General features: G+C 38.7%; 1 protein-coding gene across 1 annotated transcript in view; it reads right to left on the reverse strand.

Annotated features, from left to right (window-relative positions):
- The window catches only part of LOC117993946 (zinc finger protein 543-like), a 31,290-nt gene extending 10,167 nt beyond the window's left edge, over positions 1–21,123 (reverse strand). The window contains exons 1-18 of the mRNA XM_069507279.1: positions 20,994–21,123; positions 20,447–20,510; positions 19,487–19,629; positions 18,547–18,832; positions 17,607–17,958; positions 17,348–17,418; positions 16,557–16,689; positions 15,263–15,385; positions 14,310–14,396; positions 13,274–13,377; positions 12,639–12,702; positions 11,124–11,255; positions 9,371–9,458; positions 7,776–7,899; positions 3,326–3,443; positions 2,658–2,795; positions 2,052–2,190; positions 282–423 (exon numbers count right to left, since the gene is read on the reverse strand). Of these exons, the coding sequence (XP_069363380.1) occupies positions 282–423; positions 2,052–2,190; positions 2,658–2,795; positions 3,326–3,443; positions 7,776–7,899; positions 9,371–9,458; positions 11,124–11,255; positions 12,639–12,702; positions 13,274–13,377; positions 14,310–14,396; positions 15,263–15,385; positions 16,557–16,689; positions 17,348–17,418; positions 17,607–17,958; positions 18,547–18,832; positions 19,487–19,629; positions 20,447–20,509 (2,307 nt within the window). The 5' untranslated portion in view covers position 20,510; positions 20,994–21,123. The remainder of the gene's footprint in view (positions 1–281; positions 424–2,051; positions 2,191–2,657; positions 2,796–3,325; positions 3,444–7,775; positions 7,900–9,370; positions 9,459–11,123; positions 11,256–12,638; positions 12,703–13,273; positions 13,378–14,309; positions 14,397–15,262; positions 15,386–16,556; positions 16,690–17,347; positions 17,419–17,606; positions 17,959–18,546; positions 18,833–19,486; positions 19,630–20,446; positions 20,511–20,993) is intronic.
- Between the last annotated feature and the right edge of the window lie 348 nt (positions 21,124–21,471).

Below are 21,471 nucleotides of genomic sequence, written 5' to 3' on the forward strand. Positions count from 1 at the left end.
AACTAGCTTATGCTCGCGACTTCGTCCGCGTGGACTACAAAATTTCAAAACCCTATTTCACCCTCTTAGGAGTTGAATTTTCAAAAATCCTTTCTTAGCGGATGCCTACGTCATAATAGCTATCTGCATGCCAAATTTCAGCCCGATCCGTCCAGTAGTTAGAGCTGTGCGTTGATAGATCAGTCAGTCAGTCAGTCAGTCAGTCAGTCAGTCACCTTTTCCTTTTATATATATAGATTAATTAACAATTTTTTAATTTTTTGTGTGTGATGAATATTTACCTCGCATTTGTAGGGTTTCTCCCCGCTGTGTATGCGGGCGTGCTTCTTGTAATGCTCGGGGTACACGAACGTGGCGTGGCAGACCTCGCACGCCAGCGGCCGTTCGCCAGTGTGAGACGCCTTTATGTGGTAGTCCAGCAACCTGACAAATCAAATCTAATCAAACATTTTATTCAAAATCACTACCCATATTATAAATGCGAAAGTGTGTTTGTTTGTTGGTTTGCTGGTTTGTCCTTCAAACACGTCGCAACGGATCGACGTGATTTCTTGCATGGGTATAGATTAAGACCTGGAGAGTGACATAGGCTATTTTTATCCCGGATTTTTAAAAACCTAATTCCACGCGAAGTCGCGAGCATCAGCTAGTTTGTAAATAAATAATCTCTGGCTCGGGGTACACGAACGAGGCGTGGCAGACCTCGCACGCCAGCGGCCGTTCCCCAGTGTGAGACGCCTTTATGTGGTAGTCCAGCAACCTGACAAATCAAATCTAATCAAACATTTTATTCAAAATCACTACCCATATTATAAATGCGAAAGTGTGTTTGTTTGTTGGTTTGCTGGTTTGTCCTTCAAACACGTCGCAACGGATCGACGTGATTTCTTGCATGGGTATAGATTAAGACCTGGAGAGTGACATAGGCTACTTTTATCCCGGATTTTTAAAAACCTAATTCCACGCGAAGTCGCGAGCATCAGCTAGTTTGTAAATAAATAATCTCTGGCTCGGGGTACACGAACGAGGCGTGGCAGACCTCGCACGCCAGCGGACGTTCACCCGTGTAAGACACCTTTGTGGTAGGGTTGTCCAGCAACCTGACAGACGGACAATCCATACTAATATTATAAATGGGAAAGTGTGCCTGTCTGTCTGTCTGCTAGCTTTTCACGGCCCAATGGTTTAACCGATTTTGATGAATTTTTTTACAGAGGTAGCTTACATCCCGGGGAAGGACATAGGCTACTTTTTATCCCGAAAAATGAAAGAGTTCCCGCAGAATTTAAAAAACTTAAATCCACGCGGACGAAGTCGCGGGCATTAGCTAGTATGTTATATTTTTAGTTTAATACATATTATAGTTCTAGGAATTTATATATAACGCTATACATTGCGGGTTTGAAAAATACCAAATCACTAAAACTACAAAATGAGGCAAATGGTTATTGGTATTGGATTGTGTTTAGGTATAACAATAACGCTAAGTTTTTACTAGCGTTCTGGCTACACCCTGTATAAAATGTTTCTGCCATTGGAACGTCCGATAAAAACCCCCTGTCCGACGAACGACAAGTGGGAACGGGGCGGTTAGGAATGGAATAGAGTAGAATAGAATAGAATAGAATGTTTTTTTATTCATGTAAACTTTTTACAAGTGTTTATGAATAGTCAGGTAGTTTTAATTTACCACTGGTTCGGAACGCCGTTCCCACCGAGAAGAACCAGCAAGAAACTCGGCGGTTGCTCTTTTTAATTTTTCAATTTACAATGTTATTATACAAGCCATTGCAGCCCCGTGCATTGCTGGAGCGAGTCAAATCCAAGCTTTTTTATCGTTTACATAGTCTGCGACTGTATAATATGCTTTTTTTAGGAGCATACTTTTAACACATTTTTTAAACTTGTGTAAAGGCAAGTCTAAAATTGCTTGTGGCATTTTAGGGGTTAGATTCGCCTCGCTTATATACATATAATGTGTTTATGTGTTTATACTACAATAACAATAACGCCAAGTTTTTGCTAGCGTTGGTTACACCCTGTATACTCACCGTCTCCTCTTAAATTTCTTGGGGCACTGAGTGCAGTGGTACCGCTTGTCGTCTAAATGCGTTGCTCGTTTGTGGGAGTGCAGGTTCGATCTCTGCGTGAAGCTCGCTCCACAGATATCGCATTTAAATGGGCGTTCACCTTACAAAATTTTTTTTTTGTAAATATGTATATTATATAAAATTCAAAGTCCTGACTGACTGACTTATATATCAACACACAGCTTAAACCGCTGGTTCTAGAGACATGCAATTTTGAGGTTGTGTTCTTTATAAAGAGTAGGTATGGATACCTAAGAAAGGTTTGTTCGAAATTCCATCCCTAAGTGGGTTAAATGGGGGTCTGAAATTTATATAGTCCACGCGGACGAAGTCGCGAGCATAAGCTAGTTAATATATAGAACGAAAAGGTGACTGACTGATCTGTCAAAGTACAGCTCAAACTAATGGACGGATCAGGCTGAAATTTGGCATGCTGATAGCTAAGACATCCGCTAAGAAAGGATTTTAGGTAACCCCCTATGGGGGTAAAATAGGGGTTCTAAAATTGTGTTGTCTACGCGGACAAAATCGCGGGCATAAGCTAGTTTTATATACTTGTTATAATACCTGTGTGTATCCGCATATGGTCCCGCACTTCCGCACGCCTCGCGAACCCTTTTCCGCAAATTCCGCACACGAAGGGTTTGCTCCCTGAGTGTACTACGCCGTGGACTTCTAAATTGTGTTGAGTTCCGAACGCTTTACCTGGGAAACAACAAAATGAAAAATGAAAATGAAATGAAAATGAAAATCTTTTTTATTCGTATAGACTTCAAATGATTCATTCAACTCATTTCATTCATTCAACTTTCAAATGATCCATACTTAATATCACTAGTGGTTCGCCCCGAACAAGACCTCGCCGTATCCCATAATTCCACTATTCCATAACAGCGCCATCTATTAACATTATTGTGAAGTTATGTTAAAAATACTGATGCCCATTAAAAATAAAATAATTTAGTTTCGTTATAATTCCGTTGTACACAATCTATTTTGTGGCTAATTCCGATGTACACAATCTCTAAACTAAACTAAAATGACACGTCTAAATCTATTGCTATCCCTTTCATAATGTTGCTTGCGGAAAAGGATAGCACTAGATTTAGACCTCTTAATTTAGTTTAGTTTAGAGATTCTGTACAAGAGAATCGGCCCCAATATTTATCTAATTCCTGTACTTGAACAACCCTTTAGATGCACCCTTCGGATACGGAACCCTGAAAAGTACTTACCACAGACATTACAAACAAAATCCTTGACATTAGAGTGGGTTTTCTCGTGCTGACTCAGGTTTTGTACCGTGAAGAAGGACTTCTCGCACTGCTTACATTTGTACGGCCGGGGTCGGTCCTGGGAACGCACAGATAAACATACCAAAATTGGGTATTTGAATTCAATTTTTTTTTTACTTTATTATAAACTAGGATAAAAATAATGACGTAAACTGAATAAACTAATTAAATCGATCAAATAACAAAAAAGTTATCAGCATTTAAATATTCCTGCAGGGCGATTCAGAACCCTTCGATAATATACCGTGTCGATACGATTTGGTATCGATCTCGTATCGAAATTTTTTTGTCGTGCAATTCAGAACGTTTGATAGAAGGATACGATTCGATGTCGATTACGGTATCATAAAAATTTTATTATACCGTAATCAATAAAATACAGTGCGATTACATGAGCATTTACAAAGTATGCTATTTTACCAAAATTTTACTTGTTTTTAAATTCATGTTAAGCATTAATAAATTACTTTTAATCATCTTGAAGGCAACTAAAGTCATAATTTAAAATGATAAGGATAACCTAATAAATTGTTGATTTCAAAAGAAAAACATCGAAATATAGTTACTACTACAGTTTTAAGTTTTTATTAAAGCTATCTTCGTAAATACCACAAAGATGTCAATCATCTGTCAATCAATTTTAAGTTTGAATTGTAAATTTTTTCGGGCGGTTTTTAGAGTTCCGTACCCGAAAGGTGCCAACGGGATTATATTACTCCACAGTCCGTCCGTCTTTCAGCGGTCTGTATCTCGTGAACTATAATAGGTAGAGAGTTGAATTTTCCTTGAATGTGTATTTCTGCCCACTATACAACAAATAATAAAAATTTCAAAATGGTCGCCATGAAAATCTAAATATATAAAAGAAAAAGGTGACTGACTGACTGATCTATCAACGCACAGCTCAAACTACTGGACGGATCGGGCTGAAATTTGGCATGCAGATAGCTATTATGACGTAGGCATCCGCTAAGAAAGGAATTTTGAAAATTCAACCCCTAAGGGGGTGAAATAGGGGTTTGTAATTTGTGTAGTCCACGCGGACGAAGTCGCGAGCATAAGCTAGTTAAAAATTAATAAAAACTCTTGTACGATGGGACGGAAGTTCCGTACCATTCCACGGAACCCTTCGTGTGTGAGTCTGATTTGCACTTGACCGATTTTTTATTTTTGCATAATTATTAAAGTCTCAGAAGACTTGTATAGTCTTCGTTTCATCTTCTTAAGACTCCTTAAAATTGTGGCCCCGAACATTTTTTTTACGAAATAACAGTATCTAACGCGGTACGTAGGATATCCGATGCCCTGTAGCTTTCGATAAGTAATCATCCAAAATTATCGGACGTTCGGATAATCTTATTCGATTAAGTTGTTGTGAATAGCGTTTGATAGTCGTAATCGTACGATATCTACGTATGTTCGTTCGATTCGGTTTCGGTTTCGACAACTTTACTGTCGATACGGTTATTCTGAATTGAAAATACATCTTATCGTACGACAACTTACCGAATCGTTCGATAATTATGTTATCGAAGTGTTCTGAATCGGCCTGCTGATTAGACAGAGATAGCGATATAGCATTTTGACGTCACACCTCACTAATACCATAGTAGCTTCGTGCGGTTTCCTACAAATTTTCGTTTTGCGAGAAAGGGATAGAAGATAGAGGTGACCAATTTATTTATTAACCTGTTAATTTAACACATATTAAAGTTTGTTGATTAACTGCGATACCAAAACTTATCAATTTTAAATAAAAAAATATTATTAAATCAAAAAATACAAATTATTATAGTTAGGACCTATACCTACGTTCTAAGTAGCTGCAGTAGGTACTTAAGTAGGTAGCGCGAAGATTCCAGGAAATTAAATTTCGAAGGGGGCGCGCGGTGCAAAACGCGCGCGCGACGACATTATACCTACCGATTGCGACCGATTACGTCATGCGCTAAAAATACCGATGCATTGAATATGGTTAAAAATAGCAAGTCAACTAATGTTAAATAGCACCACATCGATATGATGATAAATTTAGCATATCAAATGATTTTGTTGTTCCCATCGAATACCTACGAAGTGTTAATAAATAAGTTAAATAATTTTGTTATTTTTGTTGATGCTTTGATTTGATACATAAATAATACAATAGTCGAAATTTTTGTTATTTCTGTTTATTACCGATACTGTTCGATTAACGATAGTGCGCGTTCATAGACTTTTTGCTAGTTTATTTTTTCGGGTAATTTGATGGTGTAGTTTATTTTGCTCACTTCGTTGTCTGTCCGTCCGTCTGTCTGTCTGTGCGTCCGTCCGTCCGTCTGTCTGTGCGTCCGTCCGTCCGTCTGTCTGTGCGTCCATCCGTCCGTCTGTCTGTGCGTCCGTCCGTCCGTCTGTCTGTGCGTCCGTCTGTCTGTCAAGAAACCTACAGGGTACTTCCCATGGACCTTGAATCATGAATTTATCAGGTAGGTAGGTACCTAGGTTTTATAGCACACGCAAGGGGGAAAATTTGAAAACCGTAATTTCTGGTCACGTCATCATCATCATCATCATCATCATCAACCGATAGACGTCCACTGCTGGACATAAGTCTCTTGGAGTGACTTCCACTCCACACGTCACGGTCTTGCGGCGCCTGAATCCAGCGGCTCCCTGCGACTCGTTTGGTTACATCACCAAAAATAAATTGAAATGTATTCATGAAAGTAGTGTTTTCAATTTTCAAAGTAAGATGAAATCAAGTGGGGTAGGTATCGTGTTTTTTTTTTTAGTCAGTGTTATATTTTTAACGTGTTTATTTATCAATAAATTTTAATAACAATTATTGATATTATATTATGTAAGTTTAACAGTATTTGACACCACTAAATTAGAAGACTCTATTACACTCCGATATTAAAATGCCTGTAACTTTGTAAATCTTTGTTGGATTTTAATATTTTTTTCAGCGTACGTCATTATTTTTATCCTAGTTTATAATAAAGTAATAATATTTATCAAATTCAAAAGTAGGCAAATACCATATTACTAAATAATTTTAAATACATCCTGCCGGTTTCGCAATTTTTGATATGTATTTAACATATCAAAAATTGCGAAGCCGGCAGGATTCAACCAGTGGCGTGCACAGTGTTTGAAGCCAGGGTAGGCATTAGTTAGGTAGGAATCTGTTTACTGACAGGTCCTAATGAAAAATATGCATTGAGCTATTACAACTGGGGTAAGCAGTGCATTTATGCCTCTATGCCCTGCACGCCACTGGATTCAACCTGCGTCTTCTGGGTTCCCATACAAAACAAAAAGGAGCGTATTTTCACGGACTCGGATCGGTGCAGTGCATAACCGCCGTTAGGCATTGTTTTGCATACTTTCGAACAAATCAGTGTTATAATGATTGATTTTTATTTTATAGATGTATTTGAATAAAGTAGGCCAATATGTGACACACATTGATTACATAATCAAGAAGGTCCAAGACACGGTCTGCCCGCGAAATTCAAATTTAATTTGGTTTTTCGCAATTTGTAAACTATTACGACAAAGTAGGCTTAAGGCATTTAAATTGAGCCCCTAGCAGTATCATCTTCACAGGCTTATATAAAAATCTTTACTTGAAAGTGTCCAGTTTAAGAAATTAGTCAAAATAATGAGTTTGACGTGAACTACTCACAAATTAGTCATTTTGACTAATTTCTTAAACTGGACACTTTCAATATAAGCCTGTGAAGATGATACTGCTAGAGACTCAATTTGAATGCCATAAGTCTACTTTGTCGTATTAGTTTACGAATTGCGAAAAACCAAATTAAATTTGAATTTCGCAGGCAGACCGTGTCTTGCACCTTAAGATAATTATGAGAGTAGATAAAGATACTTACGAGATGTGTTTTGAGATGAGACTGGTGGGTGTACTTGGAGGCGAAGGTCTTCCTGCATATGTTGCAGGTATAGGGGCGCGAGCCGCTGTGCATGTTCATGTGGCCCGTCAGCAGGAACAGATACTTACGAGATGTGTTTTGAGATGAGACTGGTGGGTGTACTTGGAGGCGAAGGTCTTCCTGCATATGTTGCAGGTATAGGGGCGCGAGCCGCTGTGCATGTTCATGTGGCCCGTCAGCAGGAACAGATACTTACGAGATGTGTTTTGAGATGAGACTGGTGGGTGTACTTGGAGGCGAAGGTCTTCCTGCATATGTTGCAGGTATAGGGGCGCGAGCCGCTGTGCATGTTCATGTGGCCCGTCAGCAGGAACAGATACTTACGAGATGTGTTTTGAGATGAGACTGGTGGGTGTACTTGGAGGCGAAGGTCTTCCTGCATATGTTGCAGGTATAGGGGCGCGAGCCGCTGTGCATGTTCATGTGGCCCGTCAGCAGGAACAGATACTTACGAGATGTGTTTTGAGATGAGACTGGTGGGTGTACTTGGAGGCGAAGGTCTTCCTGCATATGTTGCAGGTATAGGGGCGCGAGCCGCTGTGCATGTTCATGTGGCCCGTCAGCAGGGCGCGGGATCTGACACGTCAGAACAGAATCATCATGACACTAGGGCTCTGCCTGAAAATCAGCGCTGCAGTAGTCAAATACTGCAGCATCATGCTGAGGCAGTAGCCTTTTCAGCTCAAACAAGACATCATTTTTCTTTTTAATACTGTCGAGCTCGTAGTTTTAAGCTTACCTAGTTTTAATTTTTTTTTTAATTTGTAATATTTGGTTTGTATGTTTTGCTTTTTTTTTTGTCTTTTCTTGTTTTGTGAGCTGAATAAACTTTTATTTATTTATTCATCATGGACGTAGACCCGTGATACACATGCTAGTTAATAGGGCCCTCCACACGTAGAGTTCGGACCCATGCATCTGAGACTGCGTGCCAAACCGCGGATGGATCCGTGCGGTTTGGACAGCGGATCAAACTGCCGTGCTAATTACGATTTAAAAATTGCCCACGGTATGAACCAAGCGGGTGAATCTAAATATATAAAACACTAAAAATTGAAAAATATAAAAATATTTAATTTATTACCGAATATCTTATGTATACAAGAGTTAATATAGTTCCATAATAATACTTTATGGTGCCGGTGCCAATTAGCTTTAGCTGCGCGAATCGCCTAGACTTCATATTTTTATGAGACTCCACAATGGCACCTCCATTTGGCACCCAAAAAATATTATTATGGAACTATAATATTAACTCTTGTATACATAATATATTCGGTAATAAATTAAATTATTTTTCAATTTTTAGTGTTTGTGTATCGAAGTCGGTTTTTATTTTTTTTGTAAAAAAAATTTATTTCACAATTTTTAGTGGTCCCATGGAATTATGCTATGACTGGTTAAAAATCTACTATTTACTAAGCTATTACACTGATCGCGAGCAATTTACTCTTATCCGTTGAGGAGTTCCAGTATCTATCTTCGAAGATGTTCATCAGATCTTCACCAAATTTAAATGGGACCAACTTTGAAGTATACCCTTTCAAACAAAAAAAGAATTTTCAAAATCGGTCCAGGCGTCTTCGAGTAATCGGGGAACATACATAAAAATAAAAAAATAAAAAAAATAAAAAAAAAGATTCCGACGAATTGAGAACCTCCTTCTTTTTTTGAAGTCGGTTAAAAAAAAAAAAAGATTCCGACGAATTGAGAACCTCCTCCTTTTTTTGAAGTCGGTTAAAAAGGAAAAGGTGACTGACTGACTGACTTACTTACTGATCAATCAACGCACAGCTCAAACTACTCTACGGATTGGGCTGCAATTTGGCATGCAGATAGTTATTATAACTTAGACCTAACGTAGAACGGAGTCATGTTCCGTTCCTTTTTTAGCAATGTTAAAAAGAAAAGGATGCAGATACTCTAAATTTAGTTTAGAGAAAGACAAAGGAATCGGTGCCATTCTATAATCACACGGGATTTTTAAAAAACCTAAATCTACGTGGACGAAGTCGCGGGCATCATCTAATATATGAATAATACTTACAGGAATTTCTTATTGCAAATTTGACATTCGTGCATTCTCGCTTTGACCGCAGTTTGCACTGGTTTGCTGGCTTTGCCGTCGTGGCTCTCTGAAACACAAACATTTGCATCATGATCAACCCATCGCCGGCTCACTACAGAGCACGGGTCTTCTCTCACCGTGAGAAGGGTTTTGGCCATAGTCTACGGCGCCGTCCTATTGTCATCGATCGCGCGATGATGCGACGTGATTTCATCGTGCGATGAATAGACAATATGAACGCATCGCATGATCGCGCGATCTTCATTTTATTCAGTAGAACACATAATCATAATCATTGATTTATTTTGCTCAGATATTTGTTTGAATTTGTTTGTTTGAATGCACGGACGCGCGATCATTTTCGTCGGACGCACACGTCATCATCGCACGGGCGATGACAATAGGACGGCGCCTACCCCGCTGGCCATGTGCGGATTGGTAGACTATGGCCACCTTTAAGAACATTATAGAGAACTCTCAAGCATGCAGGTTTCCTCGCGATGTTTTCCTTCCTGTTAAAGCAAGTGATATTTAATTAATTAAAACGCACATAGCTCCGAAAAGTTAGAGGTGCGTGCCCGGGATCGAACCCCCGACCTCCGATTAGAAAGCGGACGTCCTAACCACTAGGCTATCACAGCTTGTAAAATACCAAATTAAGTAAACTTAAAACTAAAGCTACGAGCAACTCACTGAAATGTTACTTCAATTCCAGTCAAGGTGCTGCTGTATTTGGCGGCCATAGGATTTGACAAGGAAATGTGAAGTGGAGGGAAACACATTAGATTCAGTTTTATAGGATATACTAGCTTATGCTCGCGACTTCGTCCGCGTGGACTACAAAATTTCAAAACCCTATTTCACCCCCTTAGGAGTTAAATTTTCAAAAATTCTTTCTTAGCGGATGCCTACGTCATAATAGCTATCTGCATGCCAAATTTCAGCCCGATCCGTCCAGTAGTTTGAGCTGTGCGTTGATAGATCAGTCAGTCAGTCAGTCAGTCAGTCAGTCAGTCATTCAGTCAGTCAGTCAGTCAGTCACCTTTTCCTTTTATATAAATATATTTCGGAGAGTGTGCTCAGGAACTTTTCGATCTTGTCCCCCCTTCACCATTTTACCACCGAACCGCAAGACGTCGGGCGAGTTTCCATCCTTATGTCGTCAACATCCCATCTACACGCACGAAACGTTTTGCGTCATCATTCCTCATACGCATGGCTAAGGTTTGGAATACTCTTCCACGATATGTGTTTCCTACCAACTACAACCCGGGTATCTTTAAAACAAGAGTGAATAGGCATCTTCTAGGTAAGCGCGTCCCATCTTAGGCCGCATCATCAATTTTTTCAAACCCGCAATGTATATCGTGCAAAACTCGGGTCAATGCCCCGCCTACGATGCGGCATTGACTCCGAGTGACCTACTTACGGAACATTCGTTTACCTCTAGCGTCAGTCAGATGTTTTATTTGCAATATATCATCATTCCTCATACGCATAGCTAAAGTTTGGAATACTCTTCCGCGATCTGTGTTTCGTACCAAGTATAATCCGAGTATCTTTAAAATAAGGGTATCTTCTAGGTAAACGCGTCCAAACTCATGCCACATTATCACTTCCAATCAGGTGTGATTGCGGTCAAACGTTTGCCTATAATGAATATTTTAAAAAAAAGGTCGGAGACGACCGACAAGGACCTGCATAGCCTCAAAGAAGAAGAAGAAGAACTCACTCAAATGTGCGGCATAGTCGCTTTTCCTTCTCTCCACGTGTCCACAAACTCGACAGATGTATAACCTCGCCGAGTGAAAGGTTCTCAAGTGCTCCATAGTGGCCTCCGAATCGCCCACGAATATCGCCTCCCCTATATATATAAAAAGAAAAGGTGACTGACTGACTGACTGATCTATCAACGCACAGCTAAAACTACTCGACGGATCAGGCTGAAATTTTGCATGCAGATAGCTCTTATGACGTAGGCATCTGCTAAGAAAGGATTTTTGAAAATTCAACCCCTAATGGGGTGAAATAGACGTTTGAAATTTGTGTAGTCCACGCGGACGAAGTCGCGAGCATACGCTAGTCTTTCTCTAAACTAAATTTAGAGTATCTGCATCCTTTTCTTTTTAACAATGCTTAAAAAGGAACGGAACATGACTTTCACATTTAAAGACTCTAAATTTTAGTGCGCAATAAAAATTTAAACAGCAGGTTCGCGAGTGCGCGCTAAAATCACGGGTTTTAACATCTAAAAATTAAATTTAAAACTGTCAAACTGTGTCTGTCCTTTTCATATTACATTAGTAAGAAGAGCATGCGAATACTCTAAAATTAGGTTGTGCTCAGAATCAGTACCATTGACATTCTATATTTTATAATAGTTATTGTTTTTAGGGTTCCGTACCTCAAAAGGAAAAACGGAACCTTTATAGGATCACTTTGTTGTCTGTCTGTCTGTCTGTCAAGAAACCTACAGGGTATTTCCCGTTGACCTAGAATCATGAAATTTGGCAGGTAGGTAGGTCTTATAGCTGACATTAGGGGAAAAATCTGAAAACTGTGAATTTGTGGTTACATTACACAAAAAAAATTAAATTGTGGTCATGAACTAATAATTAGTATTTTCAACTTTCGAAGTGAGTGACTATATTAAGTGGGGTATCATATGAAAGGTCTTCACCTGTGCATTCTAAAACAGATTTTTATTTATTTTTATGCATCATAACTTTTGAATTATCGTGCAAAATGTCGAAAAATACGACTGTAGTACGGAATCCTCGTTGCGCGAGCCTGGCAATTGGCCAGTTTTTTTCTTAAGAAAAGCTCAGAGCAGCTTTTTCTCATACGAAAGCTCAGAGTCACTCAGCGGGCGATGGAGAGAGCTATACTTGGAGTTTCTCTACGTGATCAAATCAGAAATGAGGAGATCCGTAGGAGAACTAGAGTAACCGGCATATCTCAACGGGTTGCGAAGCTGAAGTGGCAATGGGCAGGGCACATAGTTCGTACAACCGATAGACGTTGGGGTCCCAAGGTGCTGGAATGACGACCTCGCACCGGAAGGCGCAGCGTTGAAAGACCCCACTAGGTGGACGGACGGCATCAGACGAGTCGCAGGGAGCCGCTGGATTCAGGCGGCGCAAGACCGTGGCATGTTTCCACAAGTGTCCCTACAAGAGACCTATGTCCAGCAGTGGACGTCTATCGGATGATGATGATGATGATGGTGAGTATATCTATAACTTGCCTTTATTCTCATTATTTCTCTCGCACATTAGACATCGAAATTGGCCATCTTCATTACTAATCATCTGGAAAATTGGAAATTATTGAATAAACAATTATATTTCACTAGCTTATGCTCGCGACTTCGTCCGCGTGGACTACACAAATTTCAACACCCTATTTCACCCCCTTAGGGGTTGAGTTTTCAAAAATCCTTTCTTAACGGATGCCTACGTCATAATAGCTGTCTGCATGCCAAATTTCAGCACGATCCGTCCAGTAGTTTGAGCTGTGCGTTGATAGATCAGTCAGTCAGTCAACTTTTCCTTTTATATATTTAGATAGATTATATATAGCATTTCATTTGATTCAAAAGTAGGTACTTGTAAATGTTTAATTTAATAAAAAATAGTTTTATTTAATTTATTTATTTTATTATGTCTGCTAGCTTATAACCGATTTTGATGAAATTTGGTACAGAATTAGTTAGCTCACATCCCCGGGAAGGACATAGACTACTTTTTATCCCGGAAAATCAAAGAGTTCCCACGGGATTTTTGAAATCCTAAATCCACGCGGACGAAGACGCGGGCATCATCTAGTAATATATAAAAGAAAATATATGGGTAGTGATGTTGACAGGATGTGATTACTTACCGCCGACTGTGTCTCTAGTTTCAAACTGTCGTCTTCTTCGGTTTTGCTTTCTACTGACTGCACTCTGAACATCTCACCTGATTCCACTTTAATGAACGCACCACCTTTATAACAAAAAAACTGGTCAATTTCGAGTCGCTCTCGCAAACGAAGGGTTCCGCACCATCGTACAAGGCATATAAGTCCCGCAAATTGCTAATGCGCGTGACCGCCATTTTAGTGACGTCAGCACTAGACTGAAGTTTCGATCTGATGGTACATTTTTATTTCGGCTAACGTCAAAATGACGTCATTTCGATGTTAATGAGACATGGTTCCAGCGCAATAGCTATTTGCGGGACTTTTACATGTGCTATAAGACCTACCTACATACCTACTTTTCATGATTCTAGGTCAAAGGGAACTATAGGTTTTCTTGACAGACACAACAGACAGACGGACAGACAGGCAGACAACAAAGTGATCCTATAAGGGTTCTTTTTGAGGTTACGGAACCCTAAAAATATCATCATCATCAATCTATCACCGGCTCACTACTGTTTGTTTTGACAACGTCCCTGGCGCAGTAGTAAACGCTGTGATCTTATTAGTGGAAGGTCCCGGGTTCGATTCCCGGCAGGGGTATAGTAGGAGGAGGCTTTAGCCGAGACTGGTTCCCACTTTTCCGGTAAAGCCGTGCCGCCAAGCGATTTAGCGTTCCGGTACGATGCCGTGTAGAAATCAAAGATTCTATCTACCCCTTTCCGGTTAGCCCGCTTCCATCTTAGAATGCATCACCACTTACCACCAAGTGAGATTGCAGTCATGGACTTACGATTTTTTAAAGATATAAGTAGGCATGATGTAATGCGTAGACGTACGCATTGAGGGTCAAACCTCTGAGGTTTTTACAATGCGTGCTACGTATTATGTGTAATTTTCTCTTGTATGTTAATAATAAATTTAAAAAAAAAAAAAAAAAAAAACTTGTATCTGAATTAAATTAAAAAAAACTGTGTACAAGGGTTTAGGCCACAGTCCACCAAGCTGTACGTACCCTGCTCTTGCGCCGCCGCGATTATAGCGTTGGCTGTTTCTTCGTCTCCCGACACTTGTAACTCTATTTGGGACTCGTCGTTAGAATCTGTAAATAATTTAATAACATACTACTTAGGTGCTGTGATAGCCTAGTGGTACGGACGTCCGCCTTCTAATCGGAGGTCGGGGGTTCGATCCCGGGCACGCACCTCTAACTTTTCGGAGTTATGTGCGTTTTAATTAATTAAATATCACTTGCTTTAACGGTGAAGGAAAACATCGTGAGGAAACCTGCATGAGAGTTCTCCATAATGTTATCAAAGGTGTGTGAAGTCTACCAATCCGCACATGGCCAACGTAGACTATGGACAATTAGTCGACGTTAGCCCGACTAGTTTCGAACCCATCCGGGATCCTTTCTCACAGGGACTCAGTTCGCGCATGCGTCGTGGTAACCACTAGGCTATCACTGCTTAGATACTTGATAGGAACATTATTTATATCTTGATGCCCGGAAAATCAAAACGCTCGGGATTTTTAGGGAAAAACGGAACCTCAAATGGAAAAACGGAATCCTTATAGGATCACTTTGTTGTCTGTCTGTCTGTCCGTCTGTCTGTCAAGAAACCTACAGGGTACTTCCCGTTGACCTAGAATCATGAAATTTGGCAGGTAGGTAGATCTTATAGCTGACATTTGGGGAAAAATCTGAAAACCGTTAATTTAGGGTTAGATCACACAAAAAAATTAAATTGTGGTCATGAACTAATAATTAGTATCTTCAACTTTCGAAGTGAGTAACTATATCAAGTGGGGTATCATATGAAAGGCCTTCACCTGTACATTCTAAAACAGATTTTTATTTATTTTTATGCATCACAGTTTTTGAATTATCGTGCAAAATGTCGAAAAAATACGACTGTAGTACGGAACCCTCATTGCGCGATATATATATGTATAATGTATATTTACCATGGCTCGCGTCGGCGTCTTCTTCAGTCACTAACGATATCTGCCCGTCTTCACTACATACAACCTTCTGCCCCGACATCACTCGGATTATTGACCCGTTCTCACTGTCCATTAGTATTGTATCTGTGAATAGACATATTACTTCATCATCATCATCATTATGATCAACCCGTAGCCGGCTCACTACGGAGCACGGGTCTCTTGGCCAGGTTAGCCCGCTTCCATCTTAGACTGCATCATCACCAGTAGCGTGCAGGTCATAGAGGCATAAATGCACTGCTTACCCCAGTTGTAAGCTATTTATCATTATGACCATATTTTTCATTATGACCTGCCAGTAAACAGGTTCCTACCTAACTAATGCCTACCCTGGCTTCAAACCCTGTGCACGCCACTGATCATCACTTACCACCAGGTGAGATTGCAGTCAAGGGCTAACTTGTATCCAAATAAAATATAAAAACCGGCCAAGTGCGAGTCAGGCTCGCGCAATGAGAGTTCCGTAGTACAATCGTATTTTTTCGACATTTTGCACGATAAATCAAAAACTATGATGATTCATAAAAATAAATAAAAATCTGTTTTAGAATCCACAGGTGAAGCCCTTTCATATGATACCCCACTTGATATAGTTATCTTACTTTGATAATTGAAAATACTAATTATTAGTTCATGACCACAATTTAATTTTTTTTGTGTGATGTAACCACAAATTCACGGTTTTCAGATTTTCTCCCTAAAGCCAGCTATAAGACCTACCTACCTGCCAAATTTCATGATTCTAGGTCAACGGGAAGTACCCTGTAGGTTTATTGACAGACAGGCAGACAGACGACAAAGTGATCCTATAAGGGTTCCGTTTTTCCTTTTGAGGTACGGAACCCTAAAAAATTAGTAACTAATAATAATTATTACTCCAAACGCTGCGCTTTCTGGTGCGAGATTGCCATTCCAGTACCTTGGGACCCCAACGTCTATCGGTTTTTCGAAATAAATACCCTGAACTATGTAACTAAATAAAAATATTTTTTATTCATTTAATTTTTTTACAAGTACTTTTGAATAGTCATATGCATCTACTACTGGTTCGAAATGCCTTTCCTACCGAGAAGAACCAGCAAGAAACTCGGCGATATGTCGTTGGAACACCCCCCCACTAGGTGAACGGACGACATCAGACGAGTCGCAGGGAGCCGCTGGATGTCGGCGGCGCAAGACCGTGGCGTGTGAAAGTCCCTACAAGAGACCTATGTCCAGCAGTGGACGTCTATCGGTTGATGATGGTGATACTCACGTTCCTCTGCATCACCGTCATTGTCTCCATCCTCTTCTAATATTATTTTCCCCAACACATACTGTCTGTCTGTACCTTCCAACAGTTTCATGTCTAGGTATTCTGTTTCAGACTTATCTTCTTCATCATCCACCTAAAAAGTATCATACTTTATTAGGATGTGTCATGTAAAGTATCAGACTATATCAGAATGTATCATGTAATGTATCAGACTATATCCGAATGTGTCATGTAAAGTATCAGACTATATCAGAATGTATCAGACTACCTATATCAGAATGGGTCATGTAATGTATCAGACTGTATCAAAATGTGTCATGTAAAGTATTAGACTATATCAGAATGTATCAGACTATATCAGAATGTGTCATATAATGTATCAGACTATATCAGAATGTGTCACGTAAAATATCAGACTATATCAGAAAGAGTCATGTAAAGTATCAGACTATATCAGAATGAGTCATGTAAAGTATCAGAATCTGTCATGTGAAGTATCAGACTATATCATGTAAAGTATCAGACTATATCAGAATGTATCATGTAAAGTATCAGACTATATCAGAATGTGTCATGTAAAGTATCAGACTATATCAGAATGTGTCATGTAAAGTATCAGACTATATCAGAATGTATCATGTAAAGTATCAGACTATATCAGAATGTGTCATGTAAAGTATCAGACTATATCAGAATGAGTCATGTAAAGTATCAGACTATATCAGAATGAGTCATGTAAAGTATCAGACTATAATTTATTGTGTTATAGAAAAGATCAAATTTTTTCTTACCATTATCACATTATCTTCTTCAAATTGTAGCTCGTCGTGTGAATCTTTGGTTAAGGCCGTCATCGAACAATCTAGAAAAATTCAAAACAAACGGAAGCATACTCGTAGGTGTCGTTTTACTCAAAGGTGCGTAAAGGTGCGTACACATAGGTAAGAATTTGTCTTCACTTTTCAAAATAAGAGTGTATATAAACTTGGCCAATCTGGAGTTTTATAGTATTGAAACTACTAAAAAATTGTATTAGAATTAGAAAATTACCTTCATCAATTTCCATCGAATCCTCGTGGTTTTCCAAATCGTCATTCTCTTTCTCAGTCGTAGTTTCATCAAAATCGGCATCTACTTTCAAAATGGCCGATGAGAGAAAATCTTTTGGCAGCGAATTTACATTGAAGCTTAGTATAGAACTAGTTTTATTTGAATTGACAAATTTAGTCGAGTTATGGTCGTTAATTATCTTTTCTTTTGACACCGCAATTAATTTTGAATCTACAGTCAAAGGTGTCAATTTGGTTTTGCTCGTCACGGTGTTGATGCTTTGGGTCAGAACTGAGGTACCAACTGTCACTTTAAGGTTTAGGGTTGATGATGATGGTAGAGTCATTACGTTCTGGAAAAAAAATTACTTTATTAAATGTCGGTTTGAATTTTACTGCATGACTAGCTTATCCCGCGTGGACTACTCAAATTTTAAACCCCTTTCCTTAGCGGATGTCTACGTTATGATAGCTATAGTCCGCGCCAAATAGTCTTAGTAGTTCTTGAAGTTAGCCGCAAGATGCGTCGCAATAGCATTTTTAGGCGTCAGTGGGGCGCGTGACGCGAGGGAGCGGAGCGCACCAGCCCGTGCGACGCGCCGCAACCCGCGTTCGCCAGTGGCGAATCGCCACCTGCATTACTGTGAGTGCTATATTCGTACACAGCACACGTGCGCGTGGAACATTACCTGCGCGAGCTCGCACTTGCAACGTAGGTCAGAAGCGACTATTTAACTATAATATTTGCATGCCAAATTTCAGCCTGATCCATCCAGTAGTTTGAGCTGTGTGTAGATAGATCAGTCAGTCAGTCATTCAGCTTTTCCTTTTATATAATATATGGTTTATATAGAATATAGATTCCATGACAAGTTAGTCTATGCCTGCAATCTCACCTGGTGGTAAGTGATGATGCAGTCTAAAATGGAAGCTGTACTTACTTTTATTTTAGGCATAATCATGACCGGTTTAGTCATAACTGAGTTGGGCATAATCGCAGCCGGTTTGGGCAGAATCTTGACAGGTTTAGGCATAGGAGAATTTCCGACTGACAATACAAAGCCGGGTGGCAAAGGCTGTAATTTTGAAGCTGGCAACACCACCTTCTTTGCACTATTGTTTTTGTTATTATTTGAACTATCCTCATTGTATGTCTCATAGTTTAAATTGTGTTCGGGTAACGAATTTTTGAAAGTGTCCAAAATTTCTGTTTTAATTACTTTCAATCTGAAAAACAACAAAACAAATCGGTCAAGTGCGAGTCAGGCTCGCGGAACGAGGGTTTCGTACTACAATAGTATTTTTTCAACATTTTGCACGATAATGCAAAAACTATGATGCATTAAAATAAATAAAAATCTGTTTTAGAATGCACAGGTGAAGCCCTTTCATATGATACCCCACTTGATATAGTTATCTTACTTCGAAAAATTGAAAATAGTATTTATTAGTTCATGACCACAATTTAATTTTTTTTGTGTGATGTAACCAGAAATTCACTGTTTTCAGATTTTTCTCCTAATGTCAGCTATAAGACCTACCTACTTGCTAAATTTCATGATTCTAGGTCAACGGGAAGTACCCTGTAGGTTTCTTGACAGACAGACAGACAGACAGATAGACAGACAGACAGACAGACAGACAACAAAGTGATAATAAGGGTTCCTTTTTTTTAAAGTAAACTAAATGCATTTTTCTTAGATTTCGTAATGACAAAGAAACAGTTAAAAATTTAAGATTTTGTGACGGTTTACAATTAATTAAATGAATGTTTGACATCAAGTGTTTCTCCCGTCATCACTTGCCATCAGCAGGTGATGGCAAGTGATCATGTGGATTGCAGCAAAGCGCTAGTCTATAAATAAAAAATAAAAAAGGCACCTGTATTGCAGTGAATCATACTCCAAAACATTTTTTTGACATTTTTTACACAATATCTCAGAGTGAACAGATTCCTTGTTGATTTTTTTCTCAATTATCTCACTAACAGTGGCAAGTAAGGTCTTATCACATTTAAGAGGTAGCTGAGGAAAAAAAATATCCAGGTAAAATAACATGTTGAAAATCAATACAATATACAACGTTAGTTTTAGTAGGTAGGTATACGCAAAAACCGAAATGTGTCGAATATTTTTACATCCATACTAATATTATAAATGCGAAAGTGTGTCTGTCTGTGTGCTAGCCTTTCACAGCCCGTTGAACCGATTTTGACAAAATTTGGTACCATACTGGCCATATGCTAGACCTAAAAGCCATATTACTGGCATTATAAATATACTAGCTTATGGCCGCGACTTCGTCCGCGAGGACTACACAAATTTCAAACCTCTATTTTACCTTTAGTGCAGTAGTTTGAGCTGTGCATAGATGGATCAGTCAGTCAGTCAGTCAGCTTTTCCTTTTATATAATGACTAGTTTATGCTCGCGACTTCGTCCGGGTGGGCTACACAAATTTCAAACCCGTATTTCACCCCCTTAGGGGTTGAATTTTCAAAAATCCTTTCTTAGTGGTGCCTATGTCATAACAGCTATCTGCATGCCAAATTTCAGCCCAATCCATCCAGTAGTTCCAGCTGTGCGTTGATAGATCAGTCAGTCAGTCAGTCTTTTACTTTTATTATGATGATGACTGCCAAGTTTTTAGGCTAGGAGGTCACAATATGGCAGACACAACTTCCCTTTCTCATTTTGGATGTGTTATATTTAGGTTATCTCTATTACGTAGATGCATTCTAAGAAAGTATTTTGAGCAACAGATTCCTTATAAAACTTTAATTTAAACAGAAGTCAAAAAAAAAAATACTTTACTTTACTTTATATATATTTTATATACTTACTTCCGAAGCAAATAAGCTCACAGCATTTCTTACAGTAATTTTGTTGCAGACAAAACATATCATCCTAAAAAATACAAAATAGTACTTACTATGTAACAAAATTAGAATAAAATTACTTTAATATGAATGATAAGTGTTTAAGATTAAGAATAAGACTAGTAAAGGAATTTAATTAATTTAGTTAATTACTTACAATAAATTGATTCGTAAATTAATTTATTTTTTATGATTTTAGGTTTCAGGCACTTCAAAGAGAATCACATCAATCCAAATCTCAATTGAAAATTATGTAACACAAACCAAGTTTCGTATAAAATAATAAAAACAAGTATTATTGTTGTTATCACCAAAACTTGTTGACATACGATATCATTTTGCCTCCGTTGTTGCCTCTAATTTTAAATCTATTGCCACCATTATAATACGAAATAATATCAAAGAAAAATTCTGAAGCTTTCTAAATGCCAGCCATTTTGCCAACTTATCAGTAAAATAAATCAAATCAAATAAAAAGAAAAAAAGAAAGCAATTTTGGTTCTGTAGGTACCTGATAGAAGTTTCAAGTTTTCAATAAACTCAATTATTTTTTGAAGGTTTTCGGATTTTTTACAAAATACATAAGTTGTCAGCAATGATTTTATTCACAATATCACAAGCAGCCACCATTACGTTTTTTAAATAGTTCCTGTGCGTCACCGCTAGAGGTATTTGCTACTTCCGGTCTGAGCTGTCGCTTTGCTTTTAAGTTTTGTCTATGGTGTTATGAACGATTTACACCATATCTAGTAAACATCAATGGGTCGTATATATGGTCGTACCTATCCAAGTTTAAGTACTAATACTTTGTAAAACTATAAAAAATTTCTGGTGTGGCAATTGTGAGAAAGGGACACATACAAAATTAATGGGGTCCTGCTTGGCACGTTTTATATTTTTGTCTATAGTTAATCAAACAGTCGTATCACAATTCCCATGTGATGTAGCATCATTATGAAAAGTAAAAAAAGCTGGTGTCTAGAGCCAGG

The sequence above is a fragment of the Maniola hyperantus genome, chromosome 25 (genome assembly GCF_902806685.2).
Source record: "Maniola hyperantus chromosome 25, iAphHyp1.2, whole genome shotgun sequence".
NCBI classification, from domain to species: Eukaryota; Metazoa; Arthropoda; class Insecta; order Lepidoptera; family Nymphalidae; genus Maniola; species Maniola hyperantus.